The 21,167-nt window shown below is 36.9% G+C and overlaps 1 protein-coding gene across 1 annotated transcript in view; it reads right to left on the bottom strand.

The window, feature by feature from the left end:
- Nucleotides 1–18,209, bottom strand: part of LOC127944663 (E3 ubiquitin-protein ligase PDZRN3-B-like) — a 32,970-nt gene extending 14,761 nt beyond the window's left edge. Inside the window, exons 1-3 of the mRNA XM_052540771.1 lie at nt 17,385–18,209; nt 14,656–14,745; nt 12,989–13,096 (exon numbers count right to left, since the gene is read on the bottom strand). Of these exons, the coding sequence (XP_052396731.1) occupies nt 12,989–13,096; nt 14,656–14,745; nt 17,385–18,095 (909 nt within the window). The 5' untranslated portion in view covers nt 18,096–18,209. The remainder of the gene's footprint in view (nt 1–12,988; nt 13,097–14,655; nt 14,746–17,384) is intronic.
- Between the last annotated feature and the right edge of the window lie 2,958 nt (nt 18,210–21,167).

The raw sequence follows: 21,167 nt of genomic DNA, 5'->3' as shown, positions 1-21,167 counted from the left end.
ATTTTACGGGGGACTTTTAAAATAAACAATGCAACTTTTATGTTTGGTTGACTGCATTTTAGTTTGATAATGAATGGCTGAAATGTCAGGCAACGCTAGAACTAATGTTGTTCAGCGATCACATGGATTAAATTAAATAAAGATCTGAAGAAAATAAATAAAATGCATTAAGAGAGACCCAAAAACAAACGTAACCTATACTTGTTGCACAGTTTTTTTTTTCCTTTTGTTAATCTGTTATATATTTTGTGTGGTCCTATTTATTTGAGCTGAGACCAGACATGAGATTTGATCGTAGCCACCACTATTAAAGTAATTTCATAAATGAGGCCCGTGGTGTTCACTGTGGAAAGAAAATGCAACATTTCCTCTTTCCGGATCAGTGACTGCATAGTGCATACAGTATGTATTGGGCATATACTTAATATGTATGCAAACACTGAAGGAAGTGCATGGTAAAAGTAGCGGTAAAGGATTGAAAGTACCATTACACTTACTGTATGTATGCTGATATCCAGATATCATTAAGCTGTTCCTCAAGGTCTATATAATCCTCTCATATGGCTCAGTGCTCCATCAGGCTAATGAAAATCTCTGCTTGAGGTTGTGCATCACTGAGCTGCAGTGTCTGCAGTGCATAGAGCCAACTTAAAGGTGAAGAGTGGCTCGGCCAATGGCATGAGTCATTATTTTTACAATTACGCATGCTAATGCAAGTGGTGCAGAAATCAAACACTTCTAATAATAATTTAAGTGCAGGAACCTCCAGTGTGGAATCAATATTATACATTTGTCAAGAAATTTGTAGCACTGGCGATTAATTGAACAATTTCATTGCAGAAACAAAGAGCCTTATCTGTTCTGTGCTTTGTAGAGATTGATAACATCTTTGGACAGCTGTGCTGTGGTTCATTGTGGTCATATCTTCTATGTCTGCCTGTAAACTGAGGAGAGATGAGTCAGTTTGAGGAAGAACACAGTGTCAAGACTGAGTCACCTTTTGTGACTGTGCTGAAAGCTGCTCTGTCTCTTTTGAACATATCAGGAAAACCATGACTCACTCTTCTGCTCTATTCTGTTGTTCTATTCTAATCCATCTGGACTGTTATATGAAAGAATTACAAATCCTGCTCAATTCTGTACACTACTAATCATACATAATTATTGGGGAAGTCGTGGTCTAGTGGTTAGAGAGTTGGACTCCTAAGGTTGGGCCAGCAATACCATGACTGAGGTGCCCTTGAACAAGGCACTGAACCCCCAACTGCTCCCCGGGTGCCGCAGTGTAGCGTATCAGACCCGAACCAGACAAATTAAAGAGTAGATTAGGACCATGGTTGAAACATGAGCCGAATTCCTCAGAAAGGCAACAGGATGTTGTAAATCCATTTCCTAGTGCCACAAGTCAGAAGCAAGACAACCAACTCAATCACAGAACAGCTTTCAACATTAACACCACTAGAACAATTATTGACAATTTCAATTCGGAGAAGAGATTGTCAAATTTGGGGCAAGTAATCGAGATTGATGGTCAAAGGGATGCACAGCCGGCCATCACATGTAAACCCATGAGAGGAAACAAGATCCTTGGATTGACTACCATGTTTATAATCACTTATTGTGTATGTCTTTTAATAACTATTGGATAGCTTAAGGATACATATTCATGTTTAGTATGTGTTTCAATCTGCTTGCTTGAAATGTTTCTGACCATCAGTTATTTGTCAAATGTATTATATTCTTGTTATAGGAATCATGTCCAAAATTATACCCTGCAAGAAGTGGGACATTTCGGACCACGTGCTTGATAAGATAACATATGATTTATGATACCCCCGAGCCAAGACAGTATCTGATTGGTCAAGACAACATTTGAGGTGTTGCCAAAAGGCCAGTTTAAATTCTTTCAGCCTGCTTCTAGCCTACTTCTTAGCTTTTGCTTTTAGTCATGCTTTTAGTCATCACTGTTAGCGTTCTCTGAGCGCGGTTCCAGCATGCTTCGGCCAGCACGCCTGCTGCTACTTCGCCACGATGAGAAGAAACACCACCTAGTCTCGTCAAACTTCACTTCTGTTCTTTCACTTTAGTTTATTTTTTTTTTTCCGTTGAGAGTTTCGTGTTCTGAGTTAAGTTTTGTAATGCTGTGTCTCTGAGTCTGACCTCGAGTGCCCGTTCAACTTCAACCAGCCCACAACTCTGCATCATCAGACGACGCCCAACCACGGACTTCCCAAGACATCACTTCAATGACTACTGAACTTCCAGCCAATCAGCGACATCGGGAAACCCCCTTTCAATGACAACAAAGGGAACCTCCCATACACAGGCAACGCAATAAGCTCCAGACTCCGATCTGTACTGTTGTATCTAATATAATTTTAACCTCATTGAGGAACTCAATGCGAGGGTTAATTAACTGATTGATGGTTGTTCATGTCTATGCAATTTCACGTATTGCTGTAAACTTGGGATTCCACATTTTCATTCTCTCATATTCTTCCCAAACCTTCTCTCTTCCTGCAACTTGTGTGAATGTGTGAGTGCGTGCGTTTATGTGTTAGATTAGTTTATATGTCTTAGATTTATCTAATAAAGCCTTATTCATATTGAAAAGAGAAGTATCTTGTGTTACTGTGCTAATTGATAGTGTTTCACTATAGTTTGGATAATATCCAGCGCAGATTTGATGTTAAACGGCTCGTTCAATGAAATGCAGGGCCTCTCAGTGATCAGCCATGAAACAGTGATTCTATTCAAATTCCCTTTAAAATGATTCCCTTTGAGCTAAATGGACCTGTTTCCCTTACAGCAGCATAAATGGCTGCCCCCTGCCCCGTGTGTGTGTTAACTGCTGTGTGTGTGCACTTCGGATGTAAGGGTCACCATACCTGGCTGTATGTCACGTCACTTTTAGAAACTACTGTTCAAATGGTAAAATTGTGAAATATTTTTACTTTTTTTTTTTTTTTTTAAATAGCCTAATATTCATGTGATAGTTAAGCTGAGTTTTCAACATCATCAGAAATGATTAAATTATGATGATATGGTGCTCAAACTTTGTTTGTTTTTTTAGAAACCGCAATACATATGTTTTGATAAATAGAAAGTTTAAAAGAACAATATTTATTTGAAATATAAATACTTTTTAACATGTTTTGATTAAAGCACTAGCTAAATAAATGTTTCAATTTCCAGGCCAGGAAAATGCAGAAATGACTAGTGCTAGAACCAGGGCAGATCTGACAGAAACAGAAGCCAGGGAGGAGCTGAAGGCAGGAGAAGTCAGGGAAAAGAGAGGGGCAAGACAAGCCAAGGTAAAGCCGCCAGCAGAAAGTCCAGGACGTAGGTCAACGACAGAGTTAAAAGAGGGAGGAGCCATGGTGGAGCCCTAAAAGCCAAAACCAGGAAAATGACAGACTCAGATGGAGCCAAAGGAAGTAGAGACTCAGGTGGAGCCGAGGAGCCGAAGACATGCGGTGATGGTGAAGGCCTGGATGGCCAGTTGGGGCAGAGCTGGGGGGAATGAGGACACCAAAGTGGAACCGGAGGGAAGGAGGAGCCCGATGGAGACAAAGGGATGGAGGAATAAGGCGTAGCCATAAAAGTGAAAGACCAAGGTTAAGACAGGTCGACGACTGACCAAGGTGGAGCTGGGGGGACGAGGGAGCCCAGTGGAGTCAGAGGACTGACAGAGATCTGAGGCTATTCCACATTGCAGAGGTGAGAACATAGAGGACGAATCGATCAACTGCAAGGAACCATCAGAGACAGAGCTGTATCTCTCGCTAAAAGACTGGGTGGTTTTGGAAAACGAGGGTGAAGAGAGAGGCTGGGCAGAAGCATCTTCGGTGAAACAGACAGGGTAGAACAGGGCAGAGTGTAATGCTGGGTGAGACTCGGTGCAGGGAAATTAAACAGGCAGAAAACACTCCCTCTCCCAATCAATTAGTGCTTCATCATCAGCCATTATTTAGGGGTACGGCTCCACGACATCCAATCCACCAGTAATCCAGAGAGATTATTCATCCATGGAGGCTCTGGGGAGATCTGGTGTTGCCTCTGGCTCTGGCTCTTCACATAATCCATAAAAGTTCCTAGAGGTTAGTTTCCGGGCAAGCGCAGTCTTGTTTTGGCATTAACGTTTATCTGGAAAAGCACACAAGCACACACCTGTGTGTGCCTCTCTAGGTACTGGTTCCCCTGCAAGAGGAGGAGGATTTTATTTACTAGATATTATTTATTTTATTTGCTAGATCCATTTTGATGTCAGTTATTTTTGTCACAAACAGTTGCAAATAAAGTTGAGATGAAGATCTAAGGATCACAGCAATTTAATTTTGTTTACACAAACTCAAAACTGGAAACAGGAACTGAACAGACAACTGGGTTAAATGCAACAAGAACTGACAATGAACAGAAGAAAAAGCAGTACTTAAATACATAGAAACAAATCAATTAAACAGGTGCAGGGGTGTGTGATACCAATTTGGCTTCACGGGATATTGCACTGATTTGCAATCACAAAAGTACATTATTTGCATGTGCTTAAAAGCCTTGCCGGTTAAAAGTGCTGTTTTGACATGCACATTTCTTAGAGCATACACCTAAAGTGTGTTCATGCTAAAAACTAAAATATAGACAAAATATATGTAGCATATCTGATTGAACTGCTTTTGTCAAAAAACATGCTAAATGTAAACACAGTTGGTTGTGTCTAAAGTGAAAGTAAATGGTTGAGAGAAAAACGGAACACAAACAAACAGAAAGAGAAAATTCACTCTTGACTGAAGAACTTTAATGCAGTTGCTTTAATAAGAATCAATTCAAGTCTATATAGTGTTTGTGGAATCCAATTTCATGAATGCTACTGCTAAATACACCAGCTGTACATGAAAAATAAAGCACTGCTTGTTTAATTTGTATATTATTTGTATTTGTGATATGTATCTTATTCTTATTTTTTAATTACAAACATAAAATATATATATATATATATATATATATATATATATATATATATATATATATATATATATATATATATATATATATATATATATATATATATATATTTTTTTTTTTTTTATCTTTGCCCACTTTGGCCTTAATGTCAATCATTCTTTTTTATTTTATATTTTGTCAACTTGTAAGGCTTTGTTTTTAAAATAGGGAAATTAGTTTACATACACACCGTTAACACACACCCCGGAGCAGTCGGCAGCCATTTATACTGCAGCACCCGGGGAACAGTTGGGGGTTCGGTGCCTTCCTCAAGGAGACACCTCAGTCATGGTATTGCCAGCCCGAGACTCGAACCCACAACCTTAGGAGTCAAACTTTCTAACCACTAGGCCACGACTTCCCCACACTTGGACTTGTAAATATGAACAGATTCTCTATTGCTTTGATTCTAATAAATCATGATTCAGTGACTGCTCTTGCTTACAAAGGAGCCATGGTCTCCACAATGACTTTCTCCCTCATCATGCGATACTCTCTACACGCATCTAACACAATTATCATAATAACACAGTCGCACTGCTCTCACTTAGAAGACAAATCTCTAAACCTGTTTTCAACATCATGACATGAAAGCACACTTTGTTGTTCACTTTAAGGACAACTTGTACAAAAGCAACCACAAATAAACCCATTATGCTTCCAGGACCAGGGCTTCAGCTGCTTTTAAACATACTACACGACATGCTTTGCAGAATTAAGCATTAATGTTTCTGGAAATGAAACATGGATTCTATTAAATAAAAAAAAAATAAAAAAACTGTTCAAATACTGACAGCTCACCCCTTACTTTAAAACAAACCCCACAGACATGAAAAACAAACTGTTATTTGCATTTGTCTTTTATCAAGGGTACATTTCAAATGCTAATTGTACTTCTGTTAAAGGGAATATGATCTTCAGCAAATGAAAAGCAGCAGTTGAGATGTAGAGCACTCAGATATGAGTGATCCTGTGAAACATAAGGTGCAAAAAAAGACTTGTAGAAGCAATATAAATGGCATGGTTGCTTCAGCAAATGTGCTTTTAACTCACTGCTTTTGTTAACACTATCAGTTAGGTTATGGTAGGGTACAGTGTAGGTGGTAAATCTTTTTCAATGTGATAAAACATTTACCTTTTAGCAGAATTCACTGGACATTTCTGAAAATGATTCAGTTTGTGTTTCTTCACTATCGATTGCAAACAAAAAGTCATAAAGATTAATTCAGAACAACACGATAGAGTGTACATAATAAATTCTAATAATCTTTAATGTACTATGTAAACATGACATGTACGTTATGCTCCAGTCATCATTTGTTAACCCCAGTGAATTCACATAATGCTGTAGTTAAACGTGTCTGGTCTGTTTTCTGGCTGTTTAAATAAGATGACCTTACAAGATGTGAGAAGGAAACGAGGTGCTGCATGTCTTTATTAAGCCATGAAAACATGGCTTTATTACTTGAAATAACCTGCAGAGGAGCGCTGTAGCGGTTTGCTTAGCAAAGACATGCCTTTCAGTTCAGTGCTCCTAAAATAACACACATTCACAGAATTCAACAGAAGGTACTTCCTTTGAGAGTAATCGCACTTTCAAGTTTTAAAATGGCTTAAAAGAAACAATGGCCGTTCAGCCTACTTTCCACAAGAAAACAGAGGATGCCAAGAAAAGCAAGGCTGAACTTAAGACCAGAGTCCAATTTCACTGGAGGTGAATGCAGAGGAAGTTCCGGACACTTTAACCTGTAGTAAATGGATGAATCTACAAAAGACCTTAACTCGCTAGAGTGTAAACCTGAGAAAAATGTGTAGTCCTATTTTGAAGTTACTGTACTCTGCCTTTGCATTGTCGGCAAAAAGTGAGAAGTTATGCCTAGGCAAATGGCAGTAATGCACACATTATATTAGTGTTGCTTTTGCCAACGGAAATTATGACTAAATATCGTCGTCAACAAACCTTTATCACGTGACGAAAACGAGATGAGACGCAAAAAACAACACTATATTATATACAATATTTGTTTGTTGATCTCCATTTACAAAATCATTAGTAACACCTGTATAAAATATAGTGATCACTTGCTGTCTCACAGGCTATAACATACAGTATTGTGACTTTATTCAGTCTTTTAATTATTATTATTTATCCACATGAGTGGATACAGTTTTGCAACCAATTTATTTGCAATTTTCACTAATGTTAAAGGATGCAAGACAAACTTTAACGGATATCCAAATCCGTTAAAGGATTTTTAGGCTGCATTAATTAGGTAAACCAGAACCAGGAACACTTCCCATAACACCCGATGTACTTGCTACATCATTAGAAGAATGGCATCTACGCTAATATTAGTCTGTTTCTCTCTTATTTCGAGGTCACCGTAGCCACCAGATCCAGTCTGTATCCAGATCAGAGGGTCACTGCAGTCACCCGGATCCAGTACGTGTCTAGACCAGATGGTGGATCAGCACCTAGAAAGGACCTCTACTGCCCTGAAAGACAGCGGAGACCAGGACAACTGAAGCCCCAGATACAGATCCCCTGTAAAGACCTTGTCTCAGAGGACCACCAGGACAAGACCACAGGAAACAGATGATTCTTCTGCACAATCTGACTTTGCTGCAGCCTGGAATTGAACTACTGGTTTCGTCTGGTCAGAGGAGAACTGGCCCCCCGACTGAGCCTGGTTTCTCCCAAGATTTTTTCTCCATTCTGTCACCGATGGAGATTCAGTTCCTTGCCGCCGTCGCCTCTGGCTTGCTTAGTTGGGGTCACTTCATCTACAGCGATATCATTGACTTGAATGCAAATAAAAACAGACACTATTTAAACTGAACAGAGATGACATCACTGAATTCAATGATGAACTGCCTTTAACAATCATTTTGCATTATTGAGACACTGTTTTGCTAATGAATGTTGTTCAGTTGCTTTGATGCAATGTATTTTGTTTAAAGCGCTATATAAATAAAGGTGACTTGACTTGACTTAGCCTATTGCTTTTACATTGAATTGAATAAAATTAGAACTCTTTCTTCCATTTTGAATTTTTGAGTAAGAATAAGAAGCACTTCATCTGGTACTTAGTGTCTTTTATTCCAACATAAGAAAACATTTCTGAAATCTGCATCTGAAATGGCATTTAGCCTACAGTTTAATGTACCTCAGAGGGGACATGGATGCATTTAACCTGCAGTTACAGATGCATTCATAATGTTTTGTTTTTAACATAAAATGTTGAATACTATTATTTGAAATAATTTAAAGCTGTAGTCTGTAACCTTTGGTACTCTAGCGGTTAATAAACAGAACTGCGTGGGTCTTGCGGAAGAACATTGTAGCTGGAGCTATTTCTTTCTGTTTGTCTATGGCGAATCACACAGATACTGGGCTACTCCGCAGATACAGAACCAGTCTAAATAGTCAGAATATAAACACTTAATACAGGTGTACCGTAGTGATTCAGGACAAGCTAAAAACACGGTTTGGAAAAAGGATTCATGGTGTACTTGCTTATTATATACATTTTAAACTAAAAAAAGTTACGTAATGCAACATGAAAACATAAAACATGAAGAAATTGTTGAAATGTGAAATTACAACAGCCAGTAGGTGGCAGCAAGTGACTGTTAATGACTGAGTCATTGAGCTTCAACAGATTCTTCAAACGACTTATTCATTCATGAACAAACCATTTGAGTTTATAAACAGCATTCATAAGCATTTTTGCCTTCCATAATTTAGAATGCCTGAAATTTTGAGTTTTAATAAACTAATAAATCAACTTGCGTGCACTTTATAACAACAACAACAACAACAACAACTATATTATTATTGCGTTCACATTACAACAACATTGTCAAACCTGCTTTCTTCTGACCTGTGCATTCTTCTGACTTCTGATTTTTTTGTAATGAATATTCTTAGTATTTTATTCTAATAAATTTTAATTATGAAATGTAGTGAAGTCAAAGTAAAGTACAGATAAATTAAGTACTGTTAACAAAGTATTATTACTATGTTGCAATACACCACTGAGTCTTTTTTTAAGGTTTCTAGGAGATTTTTAAGAGTAAAACATTGCACTGCAGGCCACTGAGACAGTTTCTCACATTTTTTCCTTCCCTGAGAGGCACGAACATCAAATCTGTGGAGCACAAGAGCTTCTCTGTTCCAAACTTTTCAAAGTGAGCTTGCCAAGCCAACAGTTCTGGCACTTTAAACACATGTCTAAATTTACCATCATACCACCAAGTTTTTTAATATCTAGTTATAAAGTTATGTGGCTATATGGTTAAAGCTGCGTGAATGTTATTCACATACAGAACAATAATTTAAGGCAACATATAGGTCACAAACAATGAAATAATGGTTACCATGCTAATTTTCTGGAGGAAATATAAAAAGTTAACTTCAATGTAATTAATTTCAGTTCAATCTAGTTATTATTGATTTTGTTTAATCCGTTCCAACATAGACTTTTATCTTCATATCTATGATTTCATAACAAGTATATTTGTGTGTATGTGCAAATATTTAATTTTAGTTCAATTTGTTGAGTCTGTGAAAGAAGGAAGCAATTTCCATTGTTTTAGACATTCAAGAGCAAAGAAATTAACCTATAGAAATTATAGCATATTGCACGATTTTGTAATCGTGGATCCCAGGTAAGCACACAATGGCCAAGAACGACTTAAAACCCCCTAATATCCAGGATACACTCTTAGGTCAATGACACATGATATTTACATCCGCTAATCTCTTACACAAGACAGCATAAACACAACATGAATCATTTGATGATAAATTACCAAAGGAATGTTTATAGATCTACATTGAAAGATCATGTGAATGCTGACTGATGGGAAACTCTTCTCCCAGGTTTTGTTTATGGATGTTTTGAGATTACCATATCAAATTAATCATCTTATGTCAATTCTGATCTTCATTCCATCTTATTGTTTCATGATGTAGGTAAATAGCCAATAAACACACACACACACACATATATTCTCAAGACTTCTTGAGGTTGTTTCCAGTGTAAATGCTGCTGCCATCAACATTTGACAGAATAGAGGTTAGAATAGTTCAAAGCTACCACATGTCCTCATGCGGCCCATCAGGGCATCCTCATTTAACATCCCTGTGATGTTTCTAATCATATAATCTCGAAACATGTTTGAACTGAATGAAATGCTGTTTGTTCCTTTTTTTCAGGGTCTAATGAATCCTTTGCTGCAGCTGATTGGAGTTCAAGAAAACCGTCATGTAATGTGCCTTTGCTGAAACACATTCTTCAATTTAATCTCATTAGGTTTATACGCACTTAACTATAATTACTGTAAATGCTTTGCATGTGAATTTGATAAGAACATGTCACTGAGTCATCATGACCTGACTAAAAATGGCTTAAATATGGTATATGGTATATATATATATATGGCTTTGAGATTTTCTGCCATAAAACATTACCGTAGATGTAGCCACAAGAATTGCCATATGAAAATACAGTATTCTTCAATTACAACCTAAAATCATAACCATCAGATAAAACCCCATGATATTTAATATCATGCATTTAACATGATGAATATGTGAACTGACAAACTTTAAATGCTGTTCTTTAGAACATTCAATTCTTCAAAAAATCAAAAAAAAAAAAAAAAAAATATTAAGCAATTTTTTTTAACATTGATAATAATCATAAATGTTTCTTAAGCTGCAAATCAGCATATTAGAATGATTTCTGGAGGATCACGTGACACTTAAGTTCACTTAAATTCAGCTTTGTATCACAGAAATAAACTACATTATAAAAGATATTAAAATAGAAAACAGTTACTTTAAATTGTAATAATATTTGACAACGTTACTCTATACTTGATTAAATAAATGCAGATTTGATAAGTTTAAGAGACTTATTTCAAAAACATTAAAACATCTTACCAACCCCAAATGTCAAAAGAACAAAAGGCACATTCTGAAAAATGTACAATGTGGCAAGACCACTCGTGTGAAATAATAACAGCTACTCGATTATGTAACTTACAAACTGTACAAAAGCACAGTTTTCCGTCCTAAGGCTCAACAGAATTTGCATTACCTTAATTCGCCGAGCTTGCTTTGGGATCAGTGACCCCTGTCTGAGCCCTGTTTCCTCATTTCTCTAATCCTTCCATGATCCTTTCTGATGTTTTTCTCTGTATCTTTAATCTAATTCACCACGTGTTGTGATTATTCTAAGCAGCAGTTGGAGATTTGAAGTCGAGAAAGGCGGTGTCTGGGTTTAACTCGCATAAACAGCACACCGAGATCAAAGAAGTCTGTCTCAAGTGAATAGAGTGAACTTCAGGTGGACCTTTACATAAAGCACCCAGGTCATAAACAAAACATTAGACAATTAGATAAGGACACATCCTTGTCTCAGTGGCCTTTTGGTCCCACAGGCTTTTCGCTGATGGATCATTATTTGAGTTTTCTGAGAACATAGGAGTTATTTTCTTCATTTTATAAAACTTTGTAGGCTAAATCATCGCTATCCTGCTGACACTGACCTCCCAGGCTATTGGTCTTAACCTCTGAATTGGCTGGCAGCAATTGTTTTCGAAAGTATCAGTGGAGGAATGCTTTCGTAACCCCAAAACCTGAAGGAGGAAAATAATGTGCTCGCAGCTGTCCTGCCCGTGCATATTAACTCAGCAGAAAAACATTCCAATAGTTTGTTTTTCCAGATTTACAAGATGTCACAAACATGCTTAATGTGTGTGATTCACCTGGGTATGTCTTTTAGCAGATGCAGGAAAGCCTTTAGGTAATCTGTCCACAAACACATCGAAATGTCAGTGCAACGTGACAGGGCAAGCAGATTTTACCGCTAAAATAGCTATATTAGATTGGCATTATAGCACACATTTTGGGATTATGTTAATGCTATTTTATGCCTTGCATACTTAAATGTTTGATTTTATGTGACATTTGGTCAGAAATTCTGGTCAGAAATTCTGCATAAAAGAAGAAGGGAAAAAAGCACAAAAAAGAATTTTCAAAGTAAAATTCAAGTACATTTTCACTACAAATCCAATCTCGTGACTTCAGAACACCTGCAGTATACCACAGAAATCATATGAATTACTTTTTATAATAATTAAATCATCACAAAACATGTGCATCACAAAAAAATAACTGCATACGCGTTTAAAACGTCATCTCTGAACACGTTGTACCTTCTCTGTTTATAAAAGAGAGCCCTGAGACCACCGCAAAAGCTACATGGCAGACAAACCAACGGTTGTATCATGCACTCTTTGGGGAACAGATCGAGTGTGATGCACACATTTCAAAAGGCACTGCTTCATCATGTCAAGACAAACAGCAAAGAGCCCACATGAGACAAAGTGAGTCAAGAGAGAAATCATCATACTCTGCTCTGCTCTGCTTGTATAAGAGGCCACTCAATGAAAACATGTTTTTTTATTTATTCTTAGACATTCAGTGACATAGCTGATGTTATAACAGCATTCTGGATGGGCACAGATGTCACATTTTGTAGATTTTTACAAGCTACTATATCTTGATGTTGTGTTGTGTGCCATAACAGAAAACATTCTCTTTTATATATGACACACTTTGTTCCTGTTAAATATGAATATCTGAAAAAGTCTACAGACTAACACCCATTTTAAAGAAGTCCGCCCAGTGTGAAATCAACTTACAATGGCGCCAACATTGTTAGTCTGACTGGATCTGACAAATCTAACAGACAGACTGTGAAAACATTGGCACCAGTTGAGCAGCTCAGACTAGCGGTATGATGTCTATCTCCTTTGGCTTTCATCTGTCTAGTGATTGTCTTGGTGACCTTTTTCTTCCATAGTGTGAAGTTTGAGTGTATCCAGCATTTTGGCCTTCATCCTGTCTAAGAAAAAACTTTCCGAACTTTGCGAAGGACTTGTGCTAGCTGCCGTTTAATTCATAAAAACAAACCTCAATGATCCTGTCATGAACATGCAGTCCGGCCTTGTCAGCTGCTCCGTTTTCCACTATCTTGGATACATAGATGCCATCACTGATATCCCAATTCTGCTCTGGTTCCTTACATAGAAGCAAATGTTGAAAAATTAGACTAGTTCATTAAAATAAACTTAAGCTGAAATTAGTTTGAATTCAGCTTGCATAAAGAAATCAATAAATTGTTAGATATTCTTCATTAATGATTAGTTTCTCAATTAGGGGGCCACAGCAGATTCACAAGGTGACTATAGAATTACTAATAAGTATTTAAAAACAAACATTTAAACGTTTTAATAAAACTTATTATTGATTTATTAAAATAATCGAATTCATATCTGAATGTTTAAAGTACCATAAACAATCAATAACTAATAACAAAAGATCCATAACTATGTTTGTTATCGAAGAACATACTAGATGAATAATGCTAAATGCATAAAAGTTTGAAATAAAGCAGCTTTGCCATTTTTAATAATGACTGCATAAATACAATATATAAAATACAAAATATATTAGCCAATATGGATGGCTTTGAACATAAACCTTTGTAATAATAAATGAAATATGATAATAAAATAAAATTATTCATTATATATTAAAATGCATTTTTTTTACATTAAATCAAAAAATAAAATTAGCAATGTCAAAAAGGAGAATTTGCCGAATTGTAATTGAATGAAATTTAAAAGAGTCACACAAAAGAAGACTTCAATTAATTCAACCAAAAAAAAAGAACAAATACTTTTCTGTTATCTCGAAAGGCCATTCATAGTTTGACTCCATTCTTGAAATTAAATTGAAATATAAAAGGCACTCTTTTAACAAATTCTGAATGGAGCATGAACCTGACTCAAAGGCACGCTCTCTATGCATACATTTGTGTACAGCATGCATAAACTTGCATGGCAAAAAGGTTAACTATTGCTGTCCATTAAGACTGAACAGGTGGTAAACAGCCTGTGGTGATTCTCCACTAGATTAGAGAAGAGAATGTGATGCGAGTGAAAGCCAAACCCACAGCTTGCTCTCTTCTCTCCACTTGGACACAATCTATGTGAGAATTTAATGACTCCCACGCTCGCATTTCACACAATGTACTCGAGAGAACTGTGTGGAGCTCAAACTGTGCAATCTGCAATTATCTTTTTACATGTGGCTCAGTTGCAGATTTTGTTTTTCTTTCTTACAGTGGAAGGCTTGGTTGAGTTAGGAAAGACTGCACAAAAGCCTTCTGTGGCTAAAAGACAAACTAACCCACTTTTTAAATGTCTCCCATAGCATTATGTTTTAATGTCTGTCATTTATATACAGTATATACAAACAGGGTGAATTCAGGTTGATTGGGATACTTTCCCCCAGTCATTTCAATGGCAAAAAATGTCTCAGTCAACCTGAATTCAATTACATAATGTACATTTCAGAACTTTCTTTTGCCATTATAATTCAAAGTTAGTTAATTATAGCACTAACTATAGAGTGTCCAAGCTGATTACTTCCATATCATTGCATGTAAATGGTGAACAAGTCTCAAAAGCATGTTCACCAAGCATGATTAAAATGCATGATTAAGAAAAAAAAACTCATATTTTTTATCTAAATGCATCTTACATAGTAGATCTTTGCACAGTAAGCTTACATACCCCAGACAATCTCCCTCTAATGATACTGAATCCAAGGGATCCTGATGATGTTCTGTGGAGGGTGACTTTGAGGCTCCTTGTTTCTTCACCCTGTGTTCGAGAAATAGGACAGAAAGAGATGTACAGAAAGGAGAAATGACATGTTTCAGATGCTGCAACAGACTGCTACAGCAGGTTTCAACCCAGCTTCAATGACCCTACTAACCATCTCTCCCCTAAAAAGCAGGGCTCTCTCCATTTGCTACCTAATGAGACGGCAAAGCCACATGAGATTCAGAGGATTATCATATATCAAGCAGTTGAGACAAATCACACCCTCAGAGACACCTGGCAAAGTCCCAGTCGAGGTACTGTAAATGTCTGAAAATAATTGATGAATATGTGGCCAGGTGTTCACCGCATTCAGGACATGGTGAAGTGTGTAGAAGAATTTACAGAGGAATTAAATCACACTGCTTTCCTTCAGATTAGGGAAAAGCTATAAATATTTATGGCTGGTAAGTGAATTTATATTAGACCCTAGGTATTGCTAAACTCAATTTAATTGTATCATTTAACAATATTTGTTATGTACAAGGGAAAGGCAAATATTTGTAACACTACTTTATGACAGAAGTCAAAATCTCTCAGCAGCTGGGTTTGATCAGCTGTCATGAGGCAGATGTGGCCGTGAGGAAATCAAGGCAGGGCCTGAGACTTATCAAGAATGACAGATTTAAGCTGGCCTTAAAATATCTGAACTTAAGTGAGCTGTCTATCAAACAGTCCTGGCAGTGGCATCCCCTGCTGAAATGGCAGCTGCAGGCGGAAATCTGTCACAATGAGAGAGACGAGCATCATGAGCTCTTGATTAGCGTCCGCTGCCTCAACCACAGCGCAGAGAGAACAGGAAAGGACTCTTTTGTTTCCATATGATGTCCTTGAAGTCCACAAGACATGCGTCCTGTCGAATCAATTAGACTTGAGTCTTAATTTTGTTGGTTTCACAGACCATTCCCTCACTATTAGATTGCTTGAAAAGGCAGTGTAATTATGTGAAAGCACTTGAATACAGAATGAAGACGTTCAAGTTCTGTTTCTCTTGTTCAGATCTAGATCATTCAGGTGTGAATGCTTTAAACTGACATGAAAATGAACTGACAGTGCTGGTTTGATGATTTCAGCGTGGATCCATCTCCAGTAAAATCATATTATATATAATACTTCATATTAATGATTTTTCACATAGGTGCAGAATTAAACAACAACAAGTGGATTCCAGCAAACATTTAATTATGACGGGAGATCAAGGCTATAGTTGTAACAAAGACGTTTTCACAAGAGTTATATACTGTATCAACTATACACTGGTAGAAAAACTGCAAAAATGTTTGCTTGTCACTGGGACAGTACCATTAAAAAGACATTTGGTGTACCTTTTCTACCACCAAAAGTTGCATATTTGTATATTTAGAGTTGTAGAAAGCCATAGTTCACCTCAAAATCTAAATTCTGTCATCATTTACTCACCCTCATGCTGTTCCAGTTCAAAACCAGTATGACTTTCTTGTGCAGAATACAAAAGAAGATATTTTGAAGAATGTTGGTAACCAAACTATTTCAGGTCCTGTTGACTTCCACTTTCCAGTCAGGAAAATATAATGGAAGTCAATGGGAATGCAAACTGTTTGGTTATTCCTTAAAATATTTTCTCTCAAGTTTCACAAAAGAAAGTCAATCATAGTGGGTCAACTATCCCTTTTAGGACCTGCTGTGAACCTTTTAGGTGAGAACCCAGTGCAAAGATGTCCCTCTGGCACTGCCTCGGTGACAAGCTGTGTACGTATCATTTTTGCATTTTTGTCTAAAGTCTATCTATCTGCCATGTGCCTTGTGCTACTTTATCTATCCTTTTGTTGCATGTCCTTATTTCTATATTTGTATTTTATATTATATTTTAATCTGTAATTATTTTTTATTTTATATTGTTTTGAGAGTGATTAGTTTTATCTTTATGCACCGAGGGTCTGGAAATAACACAATTTCAATTCTCTGTATGGCAGAATTGACTTTGAGTTTGACTAAAATGTACAAATTTTATAAAAAAATGTAATGGTTTTTTTTTTTTCAACCGTGTCATATAAGTGTTCTAGGTTATTATTATTATTATTATTATTATTAAATCTTCATATTTTTGTTATATTTGCTCTTGGGTGAAAAAGAGAACACAAAACTGCTTGACGTAAATGTCAAAAAATACAATAAGAAGTTTATACAGCATAATAAAATTTACAGTAAATTCCATGCCAATGGTTTAACAATTTCTGCATGTTTCCATTTGTTTTCAAGTGTGATATGAGGGATATTAATTAGCCTATAATATTGCATATTTCAAAAGAGTTACTCTGCTAAAAAGAAAAGTGTCACAACATGCCCCACAGTTCAATGTTAAATTAGGGCAATTTTATCCACCCTTTATAGTTGTTTTCCACAACACATTCATGGTAGGCCTTGTCAGTAGAAGGTTATTAATCTGCAAGTTTGAGTAAAATGTTTTGACAGTACCTTTTGTTCCCACGGATTTCACTTAATTTCAGGTCTACTCGAGTTCACAAATTTCAACTTGAGCAGTAATTAAATTCAAAGTTCAAGGTAATTAACTTGGCTGGAGGTTGTCACTTTAATTTGACTTACAGTTTTAGAGAGTTGATTTCTGTTACATTGTTCACTCAGTTCACAACGTGACTGACCTTCTCGAGGGGCATCCAGCTGCTCGACAGCGCGTCAATCCTGCTCTTGTACTCGGTGATTTTCTTCTGAAATGTGAGCGCCGTGATGTGCAGCTCGCAGTGGAGCGCGGACAGTTTGGAGAGGAGAGATCTCTCCCTCTTACTGAAGCTCAGAGACTGGCGCTTCAGCTCCTTCTCCAGACTCAGCACTTTGCTTTGGAGGAGACCGCTGTGTGTCCTAAGAGCCCGGAGACAGCTGTGGTCCTCCTCCGACCTCTTGAGGGTCAGCGCGAGTCCACATCCATCCTTACAGAAATCCACCGTCCTGTGCTCGCATTCCTCCCGCATATGTGAGGCCACATCCCTCAAGCTGAGCACCGCGTCGCATCCTTTATTCCCGCAACTGACCGGAGAGAATTCGCAGGTCTCCTCGTGCTCTGGCAGATGCTGGAGCTTCATTACCCGGTTGCAGCCTCGTTCACGGTGGTCGCATCTGATGTCCAGCTTGAGAATGAGGTTTTTTAGGGGCAGGACGTGGTTCAGCTCTTTGGTGGAGATCTTCTGGCACTGGACAGGGCAGCGGCTGACTTTGGCGAGCCACTGGAGCGCGCACGCGGCGCAGAAGACATGTCCGCACGGAGTGCTGAGAGGATCTTCTAAAACTTTCCCACACAGTTTACAGATTAAGTCCGGATCCACGGGACCTTCAAAACGGTCTAGATCAAAGCCCATAATCTTGACGTGAAGTACCGGGACGAATCAACTACAAGGAGAGAGCTGTCAACCTACGCTCACAAAATGAGCGATTAAACTACTACACTCTGGACGAAACTAGGCGCGAGCTACCGTAAACACTCACTGAGCGGAACAGTGTGTGTGCGCGCGCGCGTGTGTGCGTGATGAGTGCCCAATTAAAAAATGTTTTGTTGCTTCTAAAAAAACTATATAACTAGTAATGAAAAACTTTACCTATATTATTTATTGAAAATAGTTCTGCTGCTTCATATTTTTGAAGAAACTGTGATTTTTTCAGGATTGTAATGAAAACCAAGTTCAAAAGAAAAGCATTTATTTGAAATATACATCTTTTGTGACATTTATAATTTATAATGACTTACTTTCTTTTAAATATGTTTGAGGAAAAAAATAACTGCCTTGTGTATTTTGATTATATTTTGATATATATATATATATATATATATATATATATATATATATATATATATATATATATATATATATATATATATATATATATATTGATTAATTGTCATTATTCACAATTTTGATTCAGTTATCTCTTTACAATTCGTAATCATTATTTTAATTACAAACAAAAATCATTACCATGAAGCATTTTTCAATATTTTTTTTACAGTTAATTTAATATAACAATATAACAATATATATATATATATATTACCATAATTAGAAGGTGCAAATGTGTTTACTTGTCATGAAAGCCCAACTGTATAAATGCTTGTATGTGTCTTAATTAAAATTAATTCAGTTCATGCATCTCTCTGATAATGATCTGATGATGTCGATCAGATGTGCAAACATGGGAGACACACATCATACATTTTTAGGACAATAGTGAAATTGCATTAGTGTCAGGTTCTCACATTTCCATCACAATGCAATGTTGTTATTTTATACAGGTGATTATTAACAATATCTGTTGGCCAAAAATGTTTTTTTTTTCCATAAATGTTGCTGTTTAACACATCTCGACATATAATCAAGTCAAGTCAAGTCAAGTCAATTCACTTATTCATATAGCGCTTTATACAACACTGATTGTGTCAAAGCATCTTTACAGTGTTGTCTACATGTAAAAGATAAAGCTATGCACACTTTATCTCAGCATCACATCCCCACTGAATAATATGGAGCATATTTAAGCCAGCTCCAAGTTTGTGGCCTGCTCATGTCAAGCATGCTCTGCCTCTTATCAGGGCTACATTTGCAAAGCATCAGCACTTGCTTTGATTCCCCTGTGCAGATGCCGCAGTGTTAATATATTTCCCAGCACAGGGTCAAATGGTAAAAAAAAAAGTGTAGTGAGAGTGGTGGTTTACAGCTTTATCAAACTCCTGATGACTAGGAGGTAAATCTTCAGCATCTTATGACAGCTGGATGTTTTTCTGGAGGAAAGGAAGACGGAAGAGTGCGGAATAATTAACTGCTATCTGTTAGGCATAGGGTACGAGGAACAATTCATTAACATCTCGTTATTTTTCAGCACCTAATTAAAGGGGAAGTAAAGGGCGCTGTTTAAAGACACGTGTGGGTAAACAGAATTTATCTCAACCTATTAGGTTTATGTGATTCTCAAATAGGCCATTTGACACCTTGTATATGAATGATACTGAGGTACAAAACACCTGACAGGATCTAGTTTGCTGCACTGTGATGTCTGGAACAATTCATAAAAGAGGCAAGGTTGGGCAAACCAAACATGCACACTATAAAGAAGGCATCTGTCTCATTCAACACAAGTGCTCATAAGAAATAGCTAGTGTATCCTGGAGACAAAGGCAAAAAGCTAAATGAAAAAAAAAAAGTTGAAATATGTGATCATGTGCCTGACATTAAAATAAATTAATTGTTTGAAAATAGCTTGATCTAAACTGGTTTAAAAGCTAGTGTGTAGAGACTGCAGATGTTTTGCTTCATGTTCTCATGTTCTTGTCAGTGCTTATGTTAAATGAAGTTTAGGAAAGATGGAAAATAAACTCACAACAGACCACGTCTGACAGCTAACAGGCATCACATAAGACATTGTCTGCATGAAGCCTTCATGACAGGACAGACAAAAATGGAATCAAGTAACAACTTAAACTGTCACCTCATTAGTGTGATTTGATGCCTAAAAGGAATCGTTAACTCAAAAAAAAGAAAAAAAAAAAGAAAATTCTGTCATTTTCTCACACTCAGGTTCTAAATCCATATGTATTTCTGTGGAATATGAAAAGAGAAGTCTTGTTATCAAAAAAAAAAAAAATGACAAAAAAAGAAACAGAATATCAGTATTAAGTGTCCATAATAAAACAAGAAAAACAAAATATTCCCCAATGCGGTAAGAAAAATAAATTAAAGGGAAAGACTTATTTAAAGCATACATTTTCAGAAAACAAGACAGAAAATCTAAAGTCATTTTGGAGCTCCAGTAACCTAAATGTAATATTTTTACACATTTGTACCGGCAAACAAGACAAAAATAAGAAAGTCATTTCCTGCAGTGCATGTTCATTTAAAGACCAGCTTCTACATTCTGAGAATTATATTTTTTTAGTTAAACTGTCCTTTTAATTTGAACAGACACATCGGAAATAAATTAAAGACGTTAAGACAACACATTGGGTTCTATACTCTCTCAAATGAGTATGTAATCCTGCTCTGTATAAAGCCATTATTAATATGACAACTGTAACACATGAATACAGAGATGTAAGCAGTCGAGGAGAGATTGCCGCAGGCTAATGTTTGGCAACCTATTTGCATCTGCAAAAGGAAACAGCTGCTGAATTATTGTGTGACCTGATGACTCACTTGCCGCTTCCACACATTAAATCCTCTGCCTTGAATTACAGCCAAACCAATATATCCATCACATCCACAGGCAATCACTCACTCATGACCGACGCTTTGTGTGAAACGACAGAGACAGAGAAAGAATATGAATGCATGAAGAACACGAATCTGTGTGTAAAAAGGAGATTTTCTAACCCTCTCTCTGTCTTTCTTTGAACTCCATTTCTCAGCAGATGAAAAACTGCTAACCGCATCTCCAGTTATCTG

Source organism: Carassius gibelio, chromosome A23 (assembly GCF_023724105.1).
Source record: "Carassius gibelio isolate Cgi1373 ecotype wild population from Czech Republic chromosome A23, carGib1.2-hapl.c, whole genome shotgun sequence".
In the NCBI taxonomy this organism is placed as follows: Eukaryota; Metazoa; Chordata; class Actinopteri; order Cypriniformes; family Cyprinidae; genus Carassius; species Carassius gibelio.
This window is presented reverse-complemented; position numbering and strand designations above follow the sequence as displayed.